The sequence below is a fragment of the Sus scrofa genome, chromosome 2 (assembly GCF_054392235.1).
Source record: "Sus scrofa isolate SSC_HxYL_T2T_F1_AM1 chromosome 2, Sscrofa_HxYL_maternal_Yorkshire_Landrace_v2.0, whole genome shotgun sequence".
In the NCBI taxonomy this organism is placed as follows: domain Eukaryota; kingdom Metazoa; phylum Chordata; class Mammalia; order Artiodactyla; family Suidae; genus Sus; species Sus scrofa.
In genome coordinates this window covers 11198940-11218813 of record NC_139384.1, presented here as the reverse complement: position 1 = coordinate 11218813, position 19874 = coordinate 11198940, and the positions used below count along the sequence as shown (strand labels likewise).

Below are 19874 nucleotides of genomic sequence, written 5' to 3'. Positions count from 1 at the left end.
ATTAAAAATAAATACATGTCTGGCAACTGCTTTTTGGTTTAGTGATGGAATTACCAGAAGATTAAAAATAAATACATGATAATTTCATTTTTATATTCTATTTTTGGTTTATAACTGGGTTGTAGAGTAACCAAATAAAGATTTTTTTGTTGTTTTTACTTCTAAGCATTTATTGCAGGGATATATTGTAGCATTTCTTAGTTTCTTCCTTCTGTTAGTTAAGCTGAGGATTTTACACACACACACACACACACCCTTTTTTTTTTTTTTCTTATTTTAATGAATACTTCATTTGGGGTGGTTTTTGTGGAGGCCTGATGGAAGTTATAGTGATGCTGAATGTTCTACCTCCAAAGCTAGTCATGGAGCTTCCACTATCAACTATGAATGTGAAAGGAATTTTTCCATGTACACGAAAGGACTTACTATTTTTATTATTTTCCTTTTATCTGAAAAGTAACAAATAATTTCAATCTAGATGTGACTTTTCTTCATTACTGTATATATGAATTCTGTAACTCTGTCTTTAAGCATGACAGAATGATTAATCTAGTTTGCCTAGTAAGTCTTTTTTCTTTCTTTGTTATTTCTCAAAGGTGATGTTTGAATATATAAAGCTTACTATTATAATTCACTTATTAACATATTGTTTTCTCTTTTTGCTGTCACCAAGAACACACCAGCTCTTGTGTTCTTACCTAGCTTTTTCAGTTTCTATACTTTATAGAATTGAGATATTCAGAAAATCAATTTTAGAAACCAAAGACTAAAATTATTAAAGTCATCAAATCATGAGATTTTTAAGGGTGCAGACAATGACAAATAATTTAGTCAAACACCTTCGTTTCCAGAAGGCCCAAGGCTCAACTTTTGACATTATCTATTAGATGATCATTTGGATGGCTAAGTGGCATAACTCATGTTATTGACCTAAATATGCCATGTTAGAAGGTGTTAAACATTATAATTTCAGATCCACAAGTGGATAAAATCTCAGAAGAGGGTAAAATTATTAGCCAAGTTTCTATGTTCATATAAATATGAATATGATTTAAACACCAGGGAGAAATCCAGGAGTAACAGGAAAAAAAAAATAAACAGGAAAAGTCTTTAGGATTGTGGAAGCTACTTTGATAAGTTGTCTGATGGGGGGAAAAATTCATCTTACAGAAACAAGAACTAGGTAGCAAGTATGTGTCAAAAAAAAATCACAAGGCCATGATGAACTGTGTTTTAAAAATGCAGACATGGCATTATGAATTACATTGAATTGATTATGAATTACAAGTGAGGTATTAAAAGCTTTACTGAAAATCCTCCTATATGGTTCCCTAAGTGTTTTATATACTTTATCATCCAGAGATACTGTTTACTACTCAGAGAAAATATTTGTAATATAGCAATATTTTCTAGTCATAGAAGCTTTTCAGTTATGGAGACTGTTATCAGAACAGGTGGATGCAAACTGATGCCTCTAACAATTAAGGCAAGAAAAGAAGAAAGCAATTTCTTCTGACTTTGGAGAGGTGGTTGTGAAACAGTAAGAAAAGAAATGAACTTAGGTTTTTTTCTTTTGAGCAAAGCATGTATATGTGTTTTGTACTGTTTTGTAGAAGTTTGCTAATAAAGATATCACCAAAGATAAGAGACATAATCATCTAGAAGAAATGCTGGTAGTATGGCTCCATGTGCGTGTTGTTCAAAAGTCTCTATAGCAGATTCTCTTGTTTTAGGGGTAAGTAGGACTTCACTTTGACTAAATTCCGTATCATGCACTATTTCAATGTAAATAAGGAATATTCTTGAATCTGGAGGGGGCAGATTTGGTTAAGTCAAAAGGGTAAAATTTTGGTTTTTGTATTGATTGTCTTATACAAATTTGATCTCATTGCCCTTCACAAACAACTATGTGCTTGGATGTAAGTATGCTGACTAAATCGACCTACAAAGAGTAATAGATAAATCCAAAAAAGGAATAAAAGAAAAACAGGGTTTTTTTTTTTTTAACTGTAAGAGAGATCTGTTGCTGATGTTTTCAGATTACTGTGTTGATGTCTGGGCAGTAGGATTATTATTAATTTGTCTCGTATTATAAAGAGTTTAGCTCTCTAAATAAACACCAAGGAATTATGAAAATCACATCTGAAAGGGAAAAAAATTTTTTTTCCATTGGATGTGAACTTTTCCTTTGAATTTGGCTACTATAGACTAGTTGTCTAAGTCTCCTACTTGACCGTTCAGCAGATATTCTTAACCTCTTTCAAAGCCCAGAATTATTTGGGCATAGGAAGAAAGCTCTGAAAGCTCCCCAATTTCATGTACATATCATAATTCTTTGCCCTCGTTTTTATGTCGTTTTTATGACCTTTTGGAACCCATTCATTAGCTCTAGGTTAAGTGATCTTTTCTCATTTAAAAAAATCTCATTTCAAATGAGTTTTCTCATTTAAAAATCTTATCTTTCTCCATGAATTATTAGCAGCTTTGCTTTCTTATAAGAACTGTTTACAAGATTTGGTTACTTGGATATTTCATAGTTTTATATAAAACAGTTTCAATCCATATAAAAAGAGACACTATTTCTCAAGCCTTTTACATTTATCATAAAGTCATGTGGACTTAATGTTCTTGATATTGATGTTATTATTCAAGGGGTATTTACTGGGTATCTGTTCTGTGCTGGTCACCAAGTTAAGAGACTGGATACAGGATAACTATAAAGTCCAGGGTCTCAAGGAGTTTGAGATCTAGTAGAGAATTTTCTCCCAGTCAGATCCAAAGAACCTTTGAAAATAAAGTCATTCTTCCAAATTCGAAGTAGAGAAACCTTAGAATCTGAATCTAAATGTATAAAATTTTTACCAAAAAAGTGATTTTTCTATACAAAAAAAAATTTATCTAAAACATATATTAATATTGGCCAGTTGCTTTATGTGTTTCATAGACTTCTTGCTTTATGAATAACTGGAACTATTAAAGTTAAAACACTAAATAGCTTCCTATTAAAGTTTATATGAAAATGAAAATAATGTATCCTCTGAAATTTTTAAAGAGTAATTAAAATGTAATTCAGTAGATGAAATATCAGTTCATGTATAAATTCAGAAATAAATTTACTTGTACATATTTATTGGGATTATAATTGTCTTTTTAAAATTAACGTTGAGTAATAATTCTTCCCTAACCTATCCCCTATTCAAAAGGAAGATCTTGCTCAAGTAAGAGTATTTTGGGTATTCTTTGTATCTCTGTGTTGGCTCTACCTCACCTAGCATGCTTGTGAAAAAGATCCATACATGTGTGCCTGGAAGGAAAAGAAGTACCCTCAGTATTCTCCTCTCATGCCATTACTTGATTGGTGGGGAGAATAGCCAGCAGTAGAGTCAGACTGTCAACTTTCTTATGGGAGAATTCACCAGAATCACTATTGAATAGTCTGATGCTCCAAGTATGGCTGATTCCTATTTGGTAAACCTCAGTACTTCCAGGTTAGAGCTCTCTTTTTAGACCAACCAGTCCAGAATTTCATGGTGAAGTGCACTGCAATTTTACTTTCATCTTTTGAAAAATGTTGAATGCCTCTTATAGTTAACATTTATCAAAATTATAAATTACATGGTTTCAGTACTAACAACATTCTCTTCTCATAGGCTATCCAGATTATGATTGGCATCTTTAGTGTTTTCATGTGGTATCTCCTGTTGATTTTGTATATGGGACAAATTAAAGGAGTCTTTGGGACATACGAACCTATAAGTTACAAAGCAGGATGTGCTTTATGGGGTGTTATTGTGAGTAGAATACATTTATATGATTTAATCATTCAGTAAATAATATTCATGCCACTAGTGGAACATAGGGAATAAAATTTTCAGGAAAATTAAGTAACTAAATCCCACCTCAGTAATTTATTCAAAATCAGAGTCCTTTTTTCCAACAACTATTTATTGAGCATCTTTAATTTACCAGCGCTATTATAAGAGATGTAGATATAAGAGTGAATATACAATGACAACCATAGGTTGGATTGTTCTTAGATATATGAAAGACAGAATCTTAAGCATAATACCCATTAGCAAGGTAAATTTTTATATTTAGGGTCCTTACCTTAGGTTCCTCATACAATGAGTCTATACTCACACATTTTCTAAATCTGTCATTATCTGCACTTTTCTGTGGTTTCTAGACAGACATAAGGTAGTAGGAAATCTGGAGAGTGTGACATCATGGAAGCCAAGTCAACAACAACAACAACAACAACAACAACAAAAAAAAGGGATAAATCAACTATATCAAATTCTGTTATGTTGGCAAATAAGACAAGGGCTGATAATTAACTATCAGATTTAACAACACAGAATTGAATAGTAAACTTGACAGTAGTTTCAGGGGATTGGTGGGGCAAAAGCCTGATTGGAATTGGTTTAAAAAATGAGAGGAGAGGAATTAGAGACAGCAAATAGACCACTCCTTTAAGGGCTTTGGTGTAAGGTGGTATAGAGAAATGAAGTGATAGTTGAGGGAAACTTGGGTCAGGACAAGGTTGCTTATTTGTTCCAGTAAGTTAAAAGTATCATGTCTTTTGTCAAGAGGGCTGAACCAGAGGAGAGAAAGTTGATGATATATGAGATAAATGGGGGGAGTGAGCTATTGTTAGAATCATGGACTTGTATAGGCAAGAAATGATGCATTTTAATACACAAATCTCTGGGAGTATGGACAGTTTATCGCTAGCAGTGGTTCTCAGCTGAGGTGATTTTTTCTCCTCAGAGGACATTTGGTGATGACATTTTTGATTTTCACAGCTGGAAGTGTATGTCTAGTGGGCAGAAGCCAAGGATGCTGGTAAACGTCCTACAAAGCACAGCACAGGCCCAACAAAGAACTCTCCACCTTTAATGTAAATAGTGTCAAGGCAGGTAACAGGAAGAAAGGTAGAGGAACAGAGAGAGAGGACAGATTTTGTAGATAGGTAGTCAGATGTTGGGAGCTTGTGGAACTTTTCTTCTGACGGCCTTAAATATCTCAGTGACTTAGGAAGCAAGATCATGAGTTAAGAATGTGAATGGTGAATGGATTGGTTGTTTGAGGAGAAAGAAGAGGGTAGGAAATAGTCATCTAGGAAAAGTGAGATAGTGGATGAACTGTGGAAAAGTAGTATGACTTTCATGCAGCATTAAAGGACTCACTTGTGCTTTTGGAATGTGATTGTATTGTGAGATGGGTCAAGATGGTTTGCATACACCTCTCTCAGAACATGTTCAGCTGCATGGGTACAGGTGTGTAGTAAGGAGGAGAACTGCATTTAATCAAGATTTTGATTTAACTGTGCAACTATGATCATACAAGAAAGATGAAAAGGAGTTGAGAGTGTATAAAATGATCATTTTTAATTGTTGACCATGGAATTTAAACTGGTAGAGGACAGAATATAACAGAGAGGTAAGGGGCTTAGATTATAGATCCAGATGGGGTCAAAGAATTGTTAGAGTTGTACTACTGCACAGCATGATTTATAAAGATGGAAGGTGGTGGTCAGAGTAGGATAAGTAAAATTGAGATTTGATAGGTATTGTACTTAATTGACAGAAACAAGTACAAGAGAATGAATATGTGATAAGTGACTAAGAAAAGATGGAGTCGAAGGATTAGAGGAGAGAAATTCAAAGAACTACAAGACCAGGGTATAAGAAGGATCATATAAGTATACATTGAAATTACCAAGGATTAAGAGGTATTACAGAGAAAGTTAAAAAAAAAAAAAAAGAAAAGAAAGAATTAAACTCACCTAGAAAGAGACGAGTGACCAAGGGGTCAATAGATGACTTCAACCAGAAGGGATAGTGAGTGATAGAATCTGATGATTACCAGATTCAAAGCTGAAGGAGAGAGAGTGGTTGGAAGAAAAAGAAGGAGCAAGGGGACCACTTACCCAGGCTTAGAACCAGTAATGTTCCATAGCTTTTGCTATAGGAGATAACATAGCCAGCATTTGAGAAGGCTGTAGGGGAAAGAGTAGTCTGGAGGAAATCCTTTTCCTTTGTATAGTGGTTTACAGGTATCAAAGCATTGCCTTGGAAAACAATAGGAGAAAAATAATGAATCTGCAAATAAAGTCCAGACAGAAATGATTCATGTCTTTCAATGTTTTCAATCATTTATGTTACAAAAATAGCACAGTTAGCTCCTAGATTAAATTATCTAAAGCTTCAATTAGATATAATCCAATGCAAAACTTCCCATTTAGGTCATAAACTTTGAAAGGCATTTTGTAAAGCCCATTGTTTGGTAATGTAGTTAGCACTAGTTTAAAATTCACAAGGTATTTTCACTTTCACTTTCTGTTTTGAACTAGTTCTTATCTTCACTGTGTACCTTCTTGGAAATCTCAGCTTTTGCTACAGAATGAGGTGCTGAGCATGTAGACTTAAGTTATCCTGGAGTAATCAGTCAGCTTAAAGTTTGGTCCTTCTGAATATGTTGCATAGTATGAGTGTTATTTTTCTACAAATTAGCGGTTGACTTGGAGCTTTGTCAAAGCCACTAAAACAGACAAGACAAAAGGAATATTTCAAAGGGATTGTGCAGCCCACTTTCAAATAATACGGCATAGCTTTATACTTCTGGGAAATAAACACAGGAACCTGGTATGAAATAATGGAACCTCTTTAAAAAGGAAAAAAAAGGCAAAAACATGAATAGCAGCTATTACCTTAGTAATAGCTACTGTCTCAGTTAAGAGATATATCTTGTACAAACACAATTTGGAATATAATCACAGACTACTTTTTCATATCTGGATATATATGCAGTAATTATAATCAATGATATCTCGATAGGGAGGATAGCTTTAGAAGTGAGAATCAAATGAGTTCCGAAAGCATGCATAGATAAAAGCAAATTTGGCCCCTAATCCAGGACTGCTTAAGTCATTTTGGCATATTCCACAACCTACTGTCTGAATTGCCCACTGTCCCCTATATGTTTCTGTTACCTGTGACCTTGCATTAGTATATGATGTAAATTTGTCCTAATCCCTTCTACTGAAATTTATTTATATTTTACTTGGTGTTCTAAAAATAATTGACCTAAAAGAGGGAGTTGTTCAAAATATGATGATATTAAGCTGATGGTCATTATCAATGAGTATTTACAAATATATGTTTTTATATACAGTTTGTCGTGTCAGGAATTTCCATAATAAGAGCAACAAGGCATCCATCTCAACGCCTGGTAAGTTGAAATGTTTAGAATACCCTAGAAATCACACTTGTCACAAAGATAAATAGGTTTTAATGAAAAGATAGTGGGCATCTAAACAGTGAAAGAATCTACCCTATCTGTAAAATAAGTGAAGGAATTAAATAAAAATCTAGGAGCACATAATTTAATATAGACAAACATGCTGTATTAGTTTAAATATATTACATTAAGGTTTCTAAATTTAAGTGTAGAGGTATTTTTTTGGTTTGGCGTTCTATCTTAACATTGTATGAATTTCACTGTTACAAAAAAATTAAATAAGGCCTAATGCCTTTACATATAGACATAATACTGCTGTAAAACTTCATTTTTCTAACTATCCAATTTGGGAACAGGGTATTTTGTATCTTGTAACAAAATAGAAAATCTGTTCAGAATAAAGATTCAGCTATGGTATAGGTGTAAAGATATTGGGAAGGAAAAAAAAATCCTAGACTCTTAGAGCTAAAATGACACCTTAGAAATTAACTGGTCTGTTCTCATAATTGTACAGATATAAAGAACTGATATCCAAAGATATTGATGGATTTCCCTACAGAATGAAAACCCAGGGTTAAAATTCATTGAATCTTATTTGGCCTGTTTCTACAAGCAATCATCTTTTTTTTTTTTTTCTTTCTTTTTGCAATAGAACTCCTTTTATTCAAATCACATCTTACAAGGCATTCTTCCAACTGACTCGAAAGATTATGAACTATAATATTTTTGAGCCCAAATGGAAGATTTATGCTTATTGATGTGATGATATTTCAGTGTTTCCTCCAAATTAACTGAATTTCATATAAACTAGAAAAAGTGTTCAATGGCAAGCATACCGGACACTTCTAGAGCTTCAGAACTAGATCAGAGTTTTAACTAGATGGTTTTTTTCAGCAATACAAACTATTCAACTAAACTGTCTATTCTGAGTATAATAAATTTACCGTATATCTTCTTTTCAGCTTGTATGTGCTATGATCATGAACATCTTATGCATGATTGCTGCAATTATAGCAGTGGTTCTAACAATATTGGAGTTGTCTTCTTTTCATTCTGTATCATATAGAAATTATGGACAAGCGGTAAGTGACCAATACTATAGAACCACCTTAATTTCAAAATTATTCTTTTCAGAGGTTTTGAAGTCTGAGGAGGTAAACTAAGGCTTCAGGGGTGGGGTCTTAGACTTAGTAGTGAACTCTTGATTGAAGGTTTTAATTAAAAAATAACTTTAATATGGAGTTCCCATCATGGCTGTGGGTTAAGAACCTGACCAGTATCCCTGAGGATGCAGGTTCGATCCCTGGCCTCACTCAGTGGGTTAAGGATCCGGTGTTCCTGTGAGCTGTGGTGTAGGTTGCAGACACATCTGGGATCCCACGTGACTGTGGCATAGGCCAGCAGCTATAGCTCCAATTCAACCCCTAGCCTGGGAACTTCCATGTGCCACAGGTGTGGCTCTGAAAAGAAAAAAGATACTAAATTAATTAAAATAAAGCAAGTAAAACATTCGAAAACTTCAGTGATGAGTTGTATATACATTAAAATATATATTAAGATACATATATATGAATGATTCTCTTAATGAAAGAAAAGTATAATCCTAGACCTTAAAACCATTCTCAAAATCAACAAATCATGGACTTGCAGAATAGACTTGTGGTTGCCAAAGGGGAGGGGGGAGGGAGTGGGGTGGTTGGGGAGCTTGGGGTTAATAGATACAAACTATTGCTTTTGGAATGGATTACCAGTGAGATCCTGCTGTGTAGCACTGGGAACTATGTCTAATCACTTATGATGGAGCATGATAATGTGGGAAAATAGAATGTATACATGTATGTGTAACTGGGTCACCATGTTGTACAGTAGAAAAAAAATTGTATTGGGGAAATAACTATTAAAAAATAATAATAATAAAAGCTGAGACAATGATAAAATAAAAAAAGAATTTTGCTCTTGATGTATATAGTGGGAATGTAACACCTAGTAATTTCTGATTTAACATAGGTATTTTTATATACAGCCTATTTTTGTGTCTTAGATGAATTTTGCTTTAAGTCTTTAAATGCTCAATGTACATGAATCTGCCTTGCTTCCATTTAACTAAATATCTAGTCACATACTTTGTACCAGAGAAATAACTATGTTTTTTTCAATGTACATGAATCTGCCTTGCTTCCATTTAACTAAATATCTAGTCACATACTTTGTACCAGAGAAATAACTATGTTTTTTTCAATGTACATGAATCTGCCTTGCTTCCATTTAACTAAATATCTAGTCACATACTTTGTACCAGAGAAATAACTATGTTTTTTTCAATGTACATGAATCTGCCTTGCTTCCATTTAACTAAATATCTAGTCACATACTTTGTACCAGAGAAATAACTATGTTTCTTTTTAAGATAACATTCTCCAGTAAAAGTGAATCTCTACTAATATCACAATATTCATTTCAGTTGTGTTGGCTTTAAATTTAGAATCACAGACTATTAGTGCTGCAGAAGACTTTAAAAGTGGTTATAAAAAAAACTTCCATTTAAAATGGGAGATCCCACTGTGGCTCAGAGGTAACGAACCCCAGTAGGATCCATGAGGACGTGGGTTCGATCCCTGGTTTTGCTGGGTAAGTTAAGGATCCAGCATTGCCATGAGCTGAGGTGTAGATCACAGACTTGGCTTGGATCCTGTGTTGCTATGGCTGCAGTGTAGGCTGACAGCTATAGCTCTGATTCGACCCCTAGTCTGGGAATTTCTATATGCTATAGGTGTGGCCATAAAAAAACAAAAAAGTAAAAATAAAATAAAATAAGAACAGGTTAGAGTGGAGCTCCTCATTGTTACTGAACAATAGAACAAAACGTAACAATTTGGAAATTTAATTCAAAATAATTCTGAGTAGGAGCGTCCTTGTAAGTGAGGTATCAGCTTCTTCCTCCTCTGCTATCTGCCCTTTCTCCACACCTGCTGTATATTATAAAGGGGACTATCAGTGGAAGGAATCCCAGCATGGAGAACAAAAGCTGAGAAGACTAATAAGATAATGAGAGAAGATGCAGTAATACCTCCAAATGGATTGTAATGAATTATATATTTATTTAAATAAGCATGCATCAGATTTTCTCTGTAAATTCTAAGCAGGTTTTCCATTTCCCCTGGAAATTCAATCTAGATATCTTCAATTCCATTTTCAGAGGCAGAGATAGGGAGGGGGGAATTAAATTAGTAAGTATAGAATTGTTTCAAGCTATTTAGCTTACTCATAAGTTTAAGAGATGACATAATTGCCAAGACTTATCTTTTGCAAACAGTATTACAAACCATTGTACATCATATATATCTGATATATCAGTACTAATGATCAGTTTCATAATCTCCCAAACACACATTTCAGCTTTGCTATGATTAGTTGCACAAAATGAACTTATATACACTCTCATTTCCTAAAGGTATTATAGAATTATATACCTACATTTTCTAACACAGCCAAATAGTCTACAAGTAGTTTGGCTCAATCCACAAACCCATTAAGTTATCAGTATTCTCAGGTAGGTTCAGCAGTCCCCCAAAGTTCGTGCCTCTAAAATACACTTCTCAAATAGAAAAATGGTTAATAAAATAAATCCAGAACCAGACTGCCTTTATTCAGTTACTATCTTTCATACTCACTGTGTGTGACCCCTTGGACAAGTTTCTTAACTTCTTGGTTCTTTAGTATTTTTAAGAGTAGATAGAGAAAATGCTGCCACATATCTATTGACTGCTCTGTCTTTCAAACTCCAGGACTGTTGTTGTAATGAATTTTCTACTTGGACATGCTTCAGTTGTCATCATCTCAAACTCAACATATGTAAAGTGGAAAATGTTTACTTCCTCAAAAGTACTGTACTGCAAGACTGCCTTATTTCAGTCTCCTAGGCTCAAAACGTTGATGTAATCCTTACCCTTCTCTTTCCACTGTCTTTCCAGTTATCAAGTATTGTTTATTGTTTACTCAAATTTTTATCAGCTAGGGATCTCTTGGTTATAAGTAACAAGAAATATGACCTAGGAGTTCCCATTTTGGCTCAGCAGTTTAAGAACCTGACTAGTATCCATGAGGATGCAGGTTTGATCCCTGGCCTCACTCAATGGGTTAACAATCTGGCATTGCTACAAACTGCAGGGTAGGTTGCAGATGCAGCTCAGATCCCATGTTGCTGTGGCTGTGACATAGGCCAGCAGCCGCAGCTCCAATTTGACCCCAGCCCAGGGAATTTCCATATGCCAAAAGTGCAGATATTAAAAAAAAAAAAAAAAGAAATATGACCTAAATTGATTTTAGCCCAAAAGGGCCACTTACTCACTTAAGCTGGATTCAGAGACTTAAATCGTATGTTGAAAACTCAGTCACTCTCTCTGTTGTTTTCCTATTTGAACATCTTTGGCACACATCTTGCCACTTTTAGGGGAAAAGTTTGAGAATAACGATAACACATAAAAATTAAGAAAACAAAATTTGTGGGCAAAATTACTTTTTATAGTCTTGCCAGATAAGAGGTCACAAGTACTTTCCCACTGAAATGCTATGATTATGTTTCTGTCAGTATTAAATGATAATTCTTTACTTTGCCATTTCAAACCCCCTTTTCTTTATCCTACTGTTAGTATCATCATAAATGAACACTTTAGCTGAGTTAAACTTGATTATCGTTTCCACACAACATGTTATGTTCATTTTTACCTTCAGTTTTGTGCTCATAGTATCAAACTGTAGATCATATAATAGGCAGTTTAGCTTTATTTGGGGGTTTTTTGGTCTCCATTTCTTAATTATTTTATCACACTCTTAATTTATGCTATTAAGTTCTGTATGAAACAAAATAAGTTACAAAGAAACAAGTAAATTAAAGCTGCCTAGAATGTTGCTTCCCTCCTTAATTTTTCTTAGTCCCACTCTTGTTTCAAAAGTGTTCTTTCTTTATGAAGCCTTCCAAGATATATATGGCTTAAGGTGAGTCTCCTGTTCCCCTACAATTATTGATCAAGTTCTTTTTGACATCTTTAACCTTATATGTTACCTTATGCTTTCTACTTGAATATAAACTTTGAGAAATCAGGAGTTTTATCACTTAATTATCACCATCTAATCTCTATCACCTAATAATTTCTTTGGTATAAAATATATTTAATAAAAAAAAGGAAAATGAAGGAATTGAAGAAGAGAAAATTATGATTTTATTCTTTCCAGGTCAGAATATCATTCTTCCCTTGCAATGAGCACAAAATCTACATTTATTTTCAGGATTAATGCCAAGTAACTCATCCTGAGATGTAGTTGAAAATATCTTTCCAATAGCAACAGAAGGAATCTGCTCTGTTTATCCCAAAAATAACAATTACCTTATACTTCCAAATTAAATGTTCTTTGAACCCTTTTTGAGTGTATTCATTCTTCCATATGATATTATAGAAATTTCTCTATGAGCTTTTTACCACCACACATTTACATTTAAGAAAATTTGTAATTAATAATAGCCATGGGTAGTTCCTGTCATGGCCCAGTGGTTAACGACTCTGACTAAGAACCATGAGGTTGCAGGTTCAATCCCTGGCCTCGTTCAGTGGGTTGAGGATCTGGCATTGCTGTGAGCTGTGGTGTAGGTTGTAGATGCTGCTCGGATCCTGCGTTGCTGTGGCTCTGGCATAGGCCAGCAGCTACAGCTCTGATTAGACCCCTAGCCTGGGAACCTCCATATGCTGCGGGTGCAGCCCTAGGAAAAGACACAAATAAATAAATAAATAAAATAACAGCCGTTTTAATAATGAGAATTGCTTGATGAGCTCTCTTGATAGCCCTCTTATCATTGGAAATAGAAGAGCCAAATATTGTTGACTGAAGAGTTTGGACAGTGAGCTGTGCCAGAGGCTTTAATGAAGAGGATGAAAGTGAAGAGTTACAAGAATTGAGACAAGATGAGTGATAAAGATCAAAAACTGAAGCTGTAGCTAATGAATTGGGATGAAAGCTAGGAAAGTGAAGCAGAAGATACAAGAGTAGGGAGTTCCCGTCGTGGCGCAGTGGTTAACAAATCCTACTAGGAACCATGAGGTTGCGGGTTCGATCCCTGCCCTTGCTCAGTGGGTTGACAATCCGGCGTTGCCGTGAGCTGTGGTGTAGGTCGCAGACGCGGCTCGGATCTTGTGTTGCTGTGGCTCTGGCATAGGCTGGCAGCTACAGCTCTGATTAGACCCCTAGCCTGGGAACCTCCACATGCCACAGGAGCAGCCCAAGAGATGGCAAAAAGACAAAAAAAAAAAAAAAAAAAAAAAAAAAGAAGAAGATACAAGAGTAGGAACGCTTAGGGAAACCAAACAGTGAAAGAGTCTTATTTATTCTTTGATTTCCCTTCTTTTCCTTGACTCTCATATTGGTATTTCCTTCCATGAACATATCAGCACTTAAGACAAGAACGCAAGTGAGATTGGTGAGCTCTCCTGGCTTTTCTGTGGTCTGGCCAGAGGGCTAGTCTCCATATACTTCATCTCTGCTTCCTCAGGTTTTCCTGGGGTTCTTAACTGAGAGAACCATGTTAGGACTGGGCACTTTCATAATACTCTGACTTGGCTCAAGGCTGGACCTCATGTACAGACCTCTCTACAATCATTAAACAGCTTAAAGATAGTTTCCAACATCTTTCAGGTATCTTAGAAGCTTAAACTTGTAGGAGACAAGATGGTGGAGTAGAAGGACCTTGAGCTCATCTCCTGTCACGATCATACCAAAGTCAGAACTAACTGCTCAACAACCATTGATAAAAAAAAAAAAGGACTGGGACATACCAAAAAAGATATTCCACATCCAACGACATAAAGAAGAAACCATGATGAAATGGTAGGAGCATCCCACTCACAGTATAATCAAATCCCATATCACACAGGTGGGCAACCCACAGACTGGGAGATAAGTATATCACAGAGGTTCTCCCCACATCAGGCTCCCCAGCCTAAGGGTCCAACATCAGGAGGAGGAGCCCCCAGAGCATTTGTCATTGAAGGCCATCATGACTTGATTGTAAGAGCTCCACAGGACTGGGAGAAACAGGGTAAACATAAAGTCTTGCCTGCACTGGGACTCAGAGCAAAAGCAGTGACTTCATAGGAGCCTAGACCAGACCTACCTGATGGTCCTGGAGAGTCTTCTAGGGAGGCAAGAGGAAGGGGAGCAGCTGTGGCTCCCTCTAGGGTCATAAAAGCTGGTTGTGTATATATCAGAGAGTATTCATCTGCATGAACTCTCCTCAAGGCAGATGTCTTGCTTGGGTGACTAGCATCAAGACCTGGCCCCACCCAACAGCCTTTAAACTCCAGTGCTGGGACACTTTAGGACAAAGAACTAACCAGGTGGGAACACAGCTACACCCATGAGCAGACAGGCCTGACCCACAGGCACCTCTAGACATGCCCTTTTACATGGTCTTGCCCACCAAAGAACCAAGACCCAGCTCCACCCACCAGTGGATCGGCACCAGGCCATCCCACCAGGAAGCCTGCACAAGCCTCTAAACTAGTCTCAGCCATTGGGCGAGGGGAGACACCAGAAGCAAGAAAACTGATCCCATAGCCTGCAAAACTGAGCCTACAAACACAGTTCAGAATCTAACCTGGGACCAGCTGGTCCCTGACCCTTGGGTCACTAAAGGGGAGTATATTGCTCAGATACAAAGGACACCACCTACAGAAGGCCATTTCGTCAATGTAGAGAAGTGTAACTAACCTAGCAAGTACATAAAAATAAAAAAAAGAAATTGTTTTAAACAAGATGAGAATGCAAAGAAACATGTTACAGATGAACAAACACTATTAAACCCCAGAAGAAAGAGTAAGTGAAGTATAGATAGACAATCTACCCAAGAAAGAGTTGAGAGTAATGATCATAAAGTTGACCCAAGAGCTCTGGAAAAGAATGGATGAACAAAGATGTTATAAGAGGTTTTTGACAAACAGAAACTATAAACCAAAAAACAGAGTTGAAGAATACAATAACTGAAATAAAATATACACTAGAAGGAATCAAGAGCAGAATAAGTGAGGCAGAAGAAAGCATCAGTGAGCTCAAAGACAAAAGTGGTGGAAATCACTGCCACAGAACAGGAGAAAAAGAAGAAGAATGAAAAGAAATGAGTACAGTTTAAGAGACCTCTGGGATAACATCAAACACAACATTTGCATTATAGAGATCCCAGAAAGAGAAGGAGGGGTAGAGAAGATAATTGAATAAATAATAGCTGAAAACTTGGGAAAAGAAACAGTCACTCAACTCCAGGAAGTGCAGAGAGTCCCATACAGGATTAACCCAAGGAGAAACACACAAAAACACATAGTAATCAAATTGACAAAAATTAAAGGTAAAGAGAAAATATTAAAAGCAACATAGAAAAAGCAACAAATAACATACAAGGGAACCCCCATAAGACTGTCAGCTGATTTTTCAGCATAAACTGCCTGCCAGAAGGGAATTGCATAATATATTTTAAATGATGAATGGAAAAACCTACAACCAAGAATATTCTACCCAGAAGGGCTCACACTCAGATTTGACAGAGAAATCAAAAGCTTTCCAGACAAGCAAACGCTAAAAGAATTCAGTACCATCAAACCAGCTCTACAACAAATGCTAAAAAACTTCTCTGGGTGAAAAAGAAAAGAGCACAATGAGAAACAAGAACATCATGAAATGGGAAAGCTCAACAAAGTCACTAAAGGCAAACATACAGTAAAGATAGAAAACAGTAATCATGAGAGGAAGAGTGTACAAATTAAAATGTATTTTTAATTAGGAGACCAGCAACTTAATCATAGAAAAACTAAAACCTAATGGTACAAAACCTAATGGACTTATGTACAAAAACCTAGTGGTAACCACAAACCAAAAATCTATTAATAGGTATACACAGAAAAAAAAAGAAAAAGGAATCCAAACACAATACTAAATATAGTCCTCAAATCACAAGAGAAAAGGGAAACAAACAAAAAAAGACTGACACAAATCCATAACAGTTTATAAAATGGCAATAAGAACATGCATGTTGATAATTACCTTAAATGTAAACAGATTAAATGCTCCAACCAAAACACTTAGACTGGTTGAATGAATACAAAAACAAGACCTGTATATATACTGTCTACAAGAGATACACTTCAGATCCAGAGACATACACACTGAAGGTGATAGGATAGAAAAGGGTATTCCATGCAAATGAAAATCAGAAGTAAGCTGGAGTAGCAATGTGATGCACCACATTAACAAATTGAAAAATAAAAACCATATGATCATATCACTAGATGCAGAAAAGCTTTTGACAAAATCCAATACCCAATTCTGATTTAAAAAAAAAAAAAAACCCTCCAGAAAATGGGCTTAGAGTGAACTTCCTACCTTAACATAATAAAGTCCATACATGGCAAAAGCACAGCTAATATCATTCTCAATGGTAAAAAAGTGAAGGCATTTCTGCTAAGATCTGGAACAAGACAAGATGTCCACTTTCACCACTTTTATTCAACATCATTTTGGAAGTCCTAGCTAAAGCAATTAGAGAAGAAAAAGAAACAAAAAGAATCCAAACTGGACAGGAAGAAGTAAAACTGTCACTGTTTGCAGATGACATGATATTATACATAGGAAATCATAAAGATGCTATCAGAAAACTACTAGAGCTCATCAATGAATCTGGTAAAGTGGCAGGCTACAAAATTAATGCACAGAAATCACTTGTGTTTCTATACACTAACAACAAAAGATTGCGAAGAGAAATGAAGGAAGCAATCCTATTTATCATCACATCAAAAATAATAAAATACCTAAGAATAAACCTACCTACAGAGGCAAAAGACTTGTACTCTGAAAACTGTGAGACACTGATGAAAGAAATTGAAGATGACACAAAAAGATGGAATGATATACCATGTTCTTGAATCAGAAGAATCAATTTTGTCAAAATGACCATACTGCCCAAAGCAATCTACAGATTCAATGCAATCACTATCAAATTACCAATGTCATTCTTCACAGAACTAGAACAAAACATTTTTAACTTGTATTGGAAACATAAAAGTTCCCAAATAGCAAAAGCAATCTTGAGAAAGAAAACAGATCTAGAGGAATTAGGGTATATGACTTCACACTATACTGAGAAGCTATAGTAATCAAAACAGTATGGTACTGGTACAAAAACAGACATATAAATCAATGAAACCAGGGTAGAGAGCCCAGAGATAAACCCACACTACCTATTGTCAAATAATCTATGACAAAAAAGGCAAGAATATATAATGGAGTAAAGACAGCCTCTTCAATAAGTGGTCCTGGGGAAAATGAACAGCTAATTCATATAAAAGAATGAAATTAGAATATTCCCAGATACCATATACAAAATATTTTCAAAATGGATTAAAGGTCTAAATGTAAGACTGGATATTATAAAATGCCTAGAGGAAAACATAGGCAGAACACTTTGATGTAAATTGCAGCAATATCTTTTTGGATCCATCTCCTACAGTAATGGAAATATAAACAAATGGAACCTAATTAAACTTAAAAACTTTTGCACAGCAAAGGAAACCATAAACAAAATGAAAAGACAGCCTAAAATGGGAGAAAATATTTGCAAATGATGCAATTGACAGGGGATTATCCATCTCCAAAACATACAAACAGCTTATCCAGCTCAATATCAAATGAACAAAAACAACCCAATCAAAAAAGTGAACAGGATATCTACTAGACATTTCTCCAAGAAAGACAAACATATGACCAAAAGGCCCTTAAAAATACTCAACATCACTAATTATTAGAGAAATACAAATCAAAATTACAATGAAGTATCACCTCATCCCAGTCAGAATGGCATCATCAAAAAATCTGCAAAAGATAAATGATTGAGTGGATGTGAAGAAAAAGGAACCCTCCTACACTGTTGGTGGAGATGTGTGTGTAAATTAATACAGGCACAATGGAAAACAGTATGGAGGTTTCCTTATAAAACAGAAAATGGAACTATCACATGATCCAGCAATGCCAATATCTGGAGAAAACCATAATTCAAAAAGATACATACACCTCAGTGGTTCATTGCAGCACTATTTACAATAACCAAGCGACCTAAATGTCCATCAACAGAGGAATGGATAAAGACGTCATACATATATACAATGGAATGTTACTCAGCCATAGAAAAGATCAAAATAATACCATTTGCAGCAACATGGATGGACCTAGAGATTATTATACTAAGTGAAGTAAGTCAGAGAAAGACAAATATTATATGATATTACCTATATGTAATAAAAATGATATGAAATAACTTATAAAACAAGCTCACAGGTTTCAAAATCAAACTTATGGTTACCATAGGAGAAGCCATGGGAGGAGGAATAAATTAGGAGAGTGGGAATAACATACATACTACTGTATACAAAAGAGATTAATAAAAGGACCTACTATATAGCACAGGGAAGTCTACTCAATAGTTTCTAATAACCTTTATGGGAAAAAAGAAACGATAAATGTGTATGTATAACTGATTCACTTTGCTGAAACTAATACAACCTTGTAAGTAACTATACTCCAAAAATTGTTTTTAAATTCAAAATGAAAAATTACAAATTACAACTTGACACCACATATATTCAAAGGATCGTAAGAGACAAGCAATTATACTCCAATGAAATGGAGAACCTGGAAGAAATGGATGAATTCTTACAAAGTTACAGTCTTCCAAAGACAGACAAATCATGATACCACTAATAAATGGAATCTTAAAATACAAACGAGCTTATTTACAAAACAGACCCATAGATGTAATAGAGGACAGACATAATGTTATCAGAGGAGAAGGTGGGGAGGGATAAATTAGGAGTTTGGGGATTGCCATATACACACTACCATATACCAACAAGGACCTATTGCATAGCCTGGGAAACTGCACTCAGTCTTTTGTAATAACCTGTAAGGGAGAAGAATCTGAAGAAGAATATATACATATTAAAAGAATATATAATATTGAATCACTGTGCTGTACACCTGAAAGTAACACAACTATAAATGAACTGTACCTCAATAAGTTTTTTTTTATATTTTTTTACAAAGATAATAATGCAAATATCTCCCTATTTTCTGGTTTCAGAAACTTGGGAGAGAAATTTCACGTGTTTTACTGGGCTTCTACCCCTTGGAATTGGGTATCTCATTCACATACACAATCTTCAGCTGTGTTGGTTTGGTAAGTGTTTATTTAACTCTCTGGCAAATCAAGAGACATAGATTTCTAGGAAGCAAACACTATGGGGACATGAAATGTTCTGATACAGTGTGTTTAGAACTACTAAAAAATGAATATGTAATTTTTACTTCACTTTTTAATATTCTTTATAAAATTACAAAAGAAATGCATAAAACAATATTTAAAAGTAAAAAAAAAGAGCAAGAGGTTATTTTCCTTTTAATGTAGTCCTCATCATTCTCTCATTTATCAAAATCTACACAAAAAGACACATACAGTTATTTTACTAATTGTGTGATCATACTGTTTTGTCACATGCATTTTTCTTAACTATCATCTTTATAAAATAATATCTAAACAAGGCCTT

At 35.1% G+C, this 19874-nt stretch overlaps 1 protein-coding gene across 6 annotated transcripts in view; it reads left to right on the top strand.

The window, feature by feature from the left end:
- Positions 1 to 19874, top strand: part of MS4A13 (membrane spanning 4-domains A13) — a 44971-nt gene that overhangs the window by 1695 nt on the left and 23402 nt on the right. For 2 of the 6 annotated variants that reach the window (XM_085009530.1, NM_001435403.1), the window contains 5 exon segments: positions 1614 to 1735; positions 3651 to 3791; positions 7177 to 7233; positions 8205 to 8324; positions 19412 to 19507. In XM_085009530.1, coding sequence (XP_084865656.1) covers positions 1679 to 1735; positions 3651 to 3791; positions 7177 to 7233; positions 8205 to 8324; positions 19412 to 19507 — 471 coding nt within the window. In that variant the 5' untranslated portion in view covers positions 1614 to 1678. 6 annotated transcript variants of the gene reach the window in all.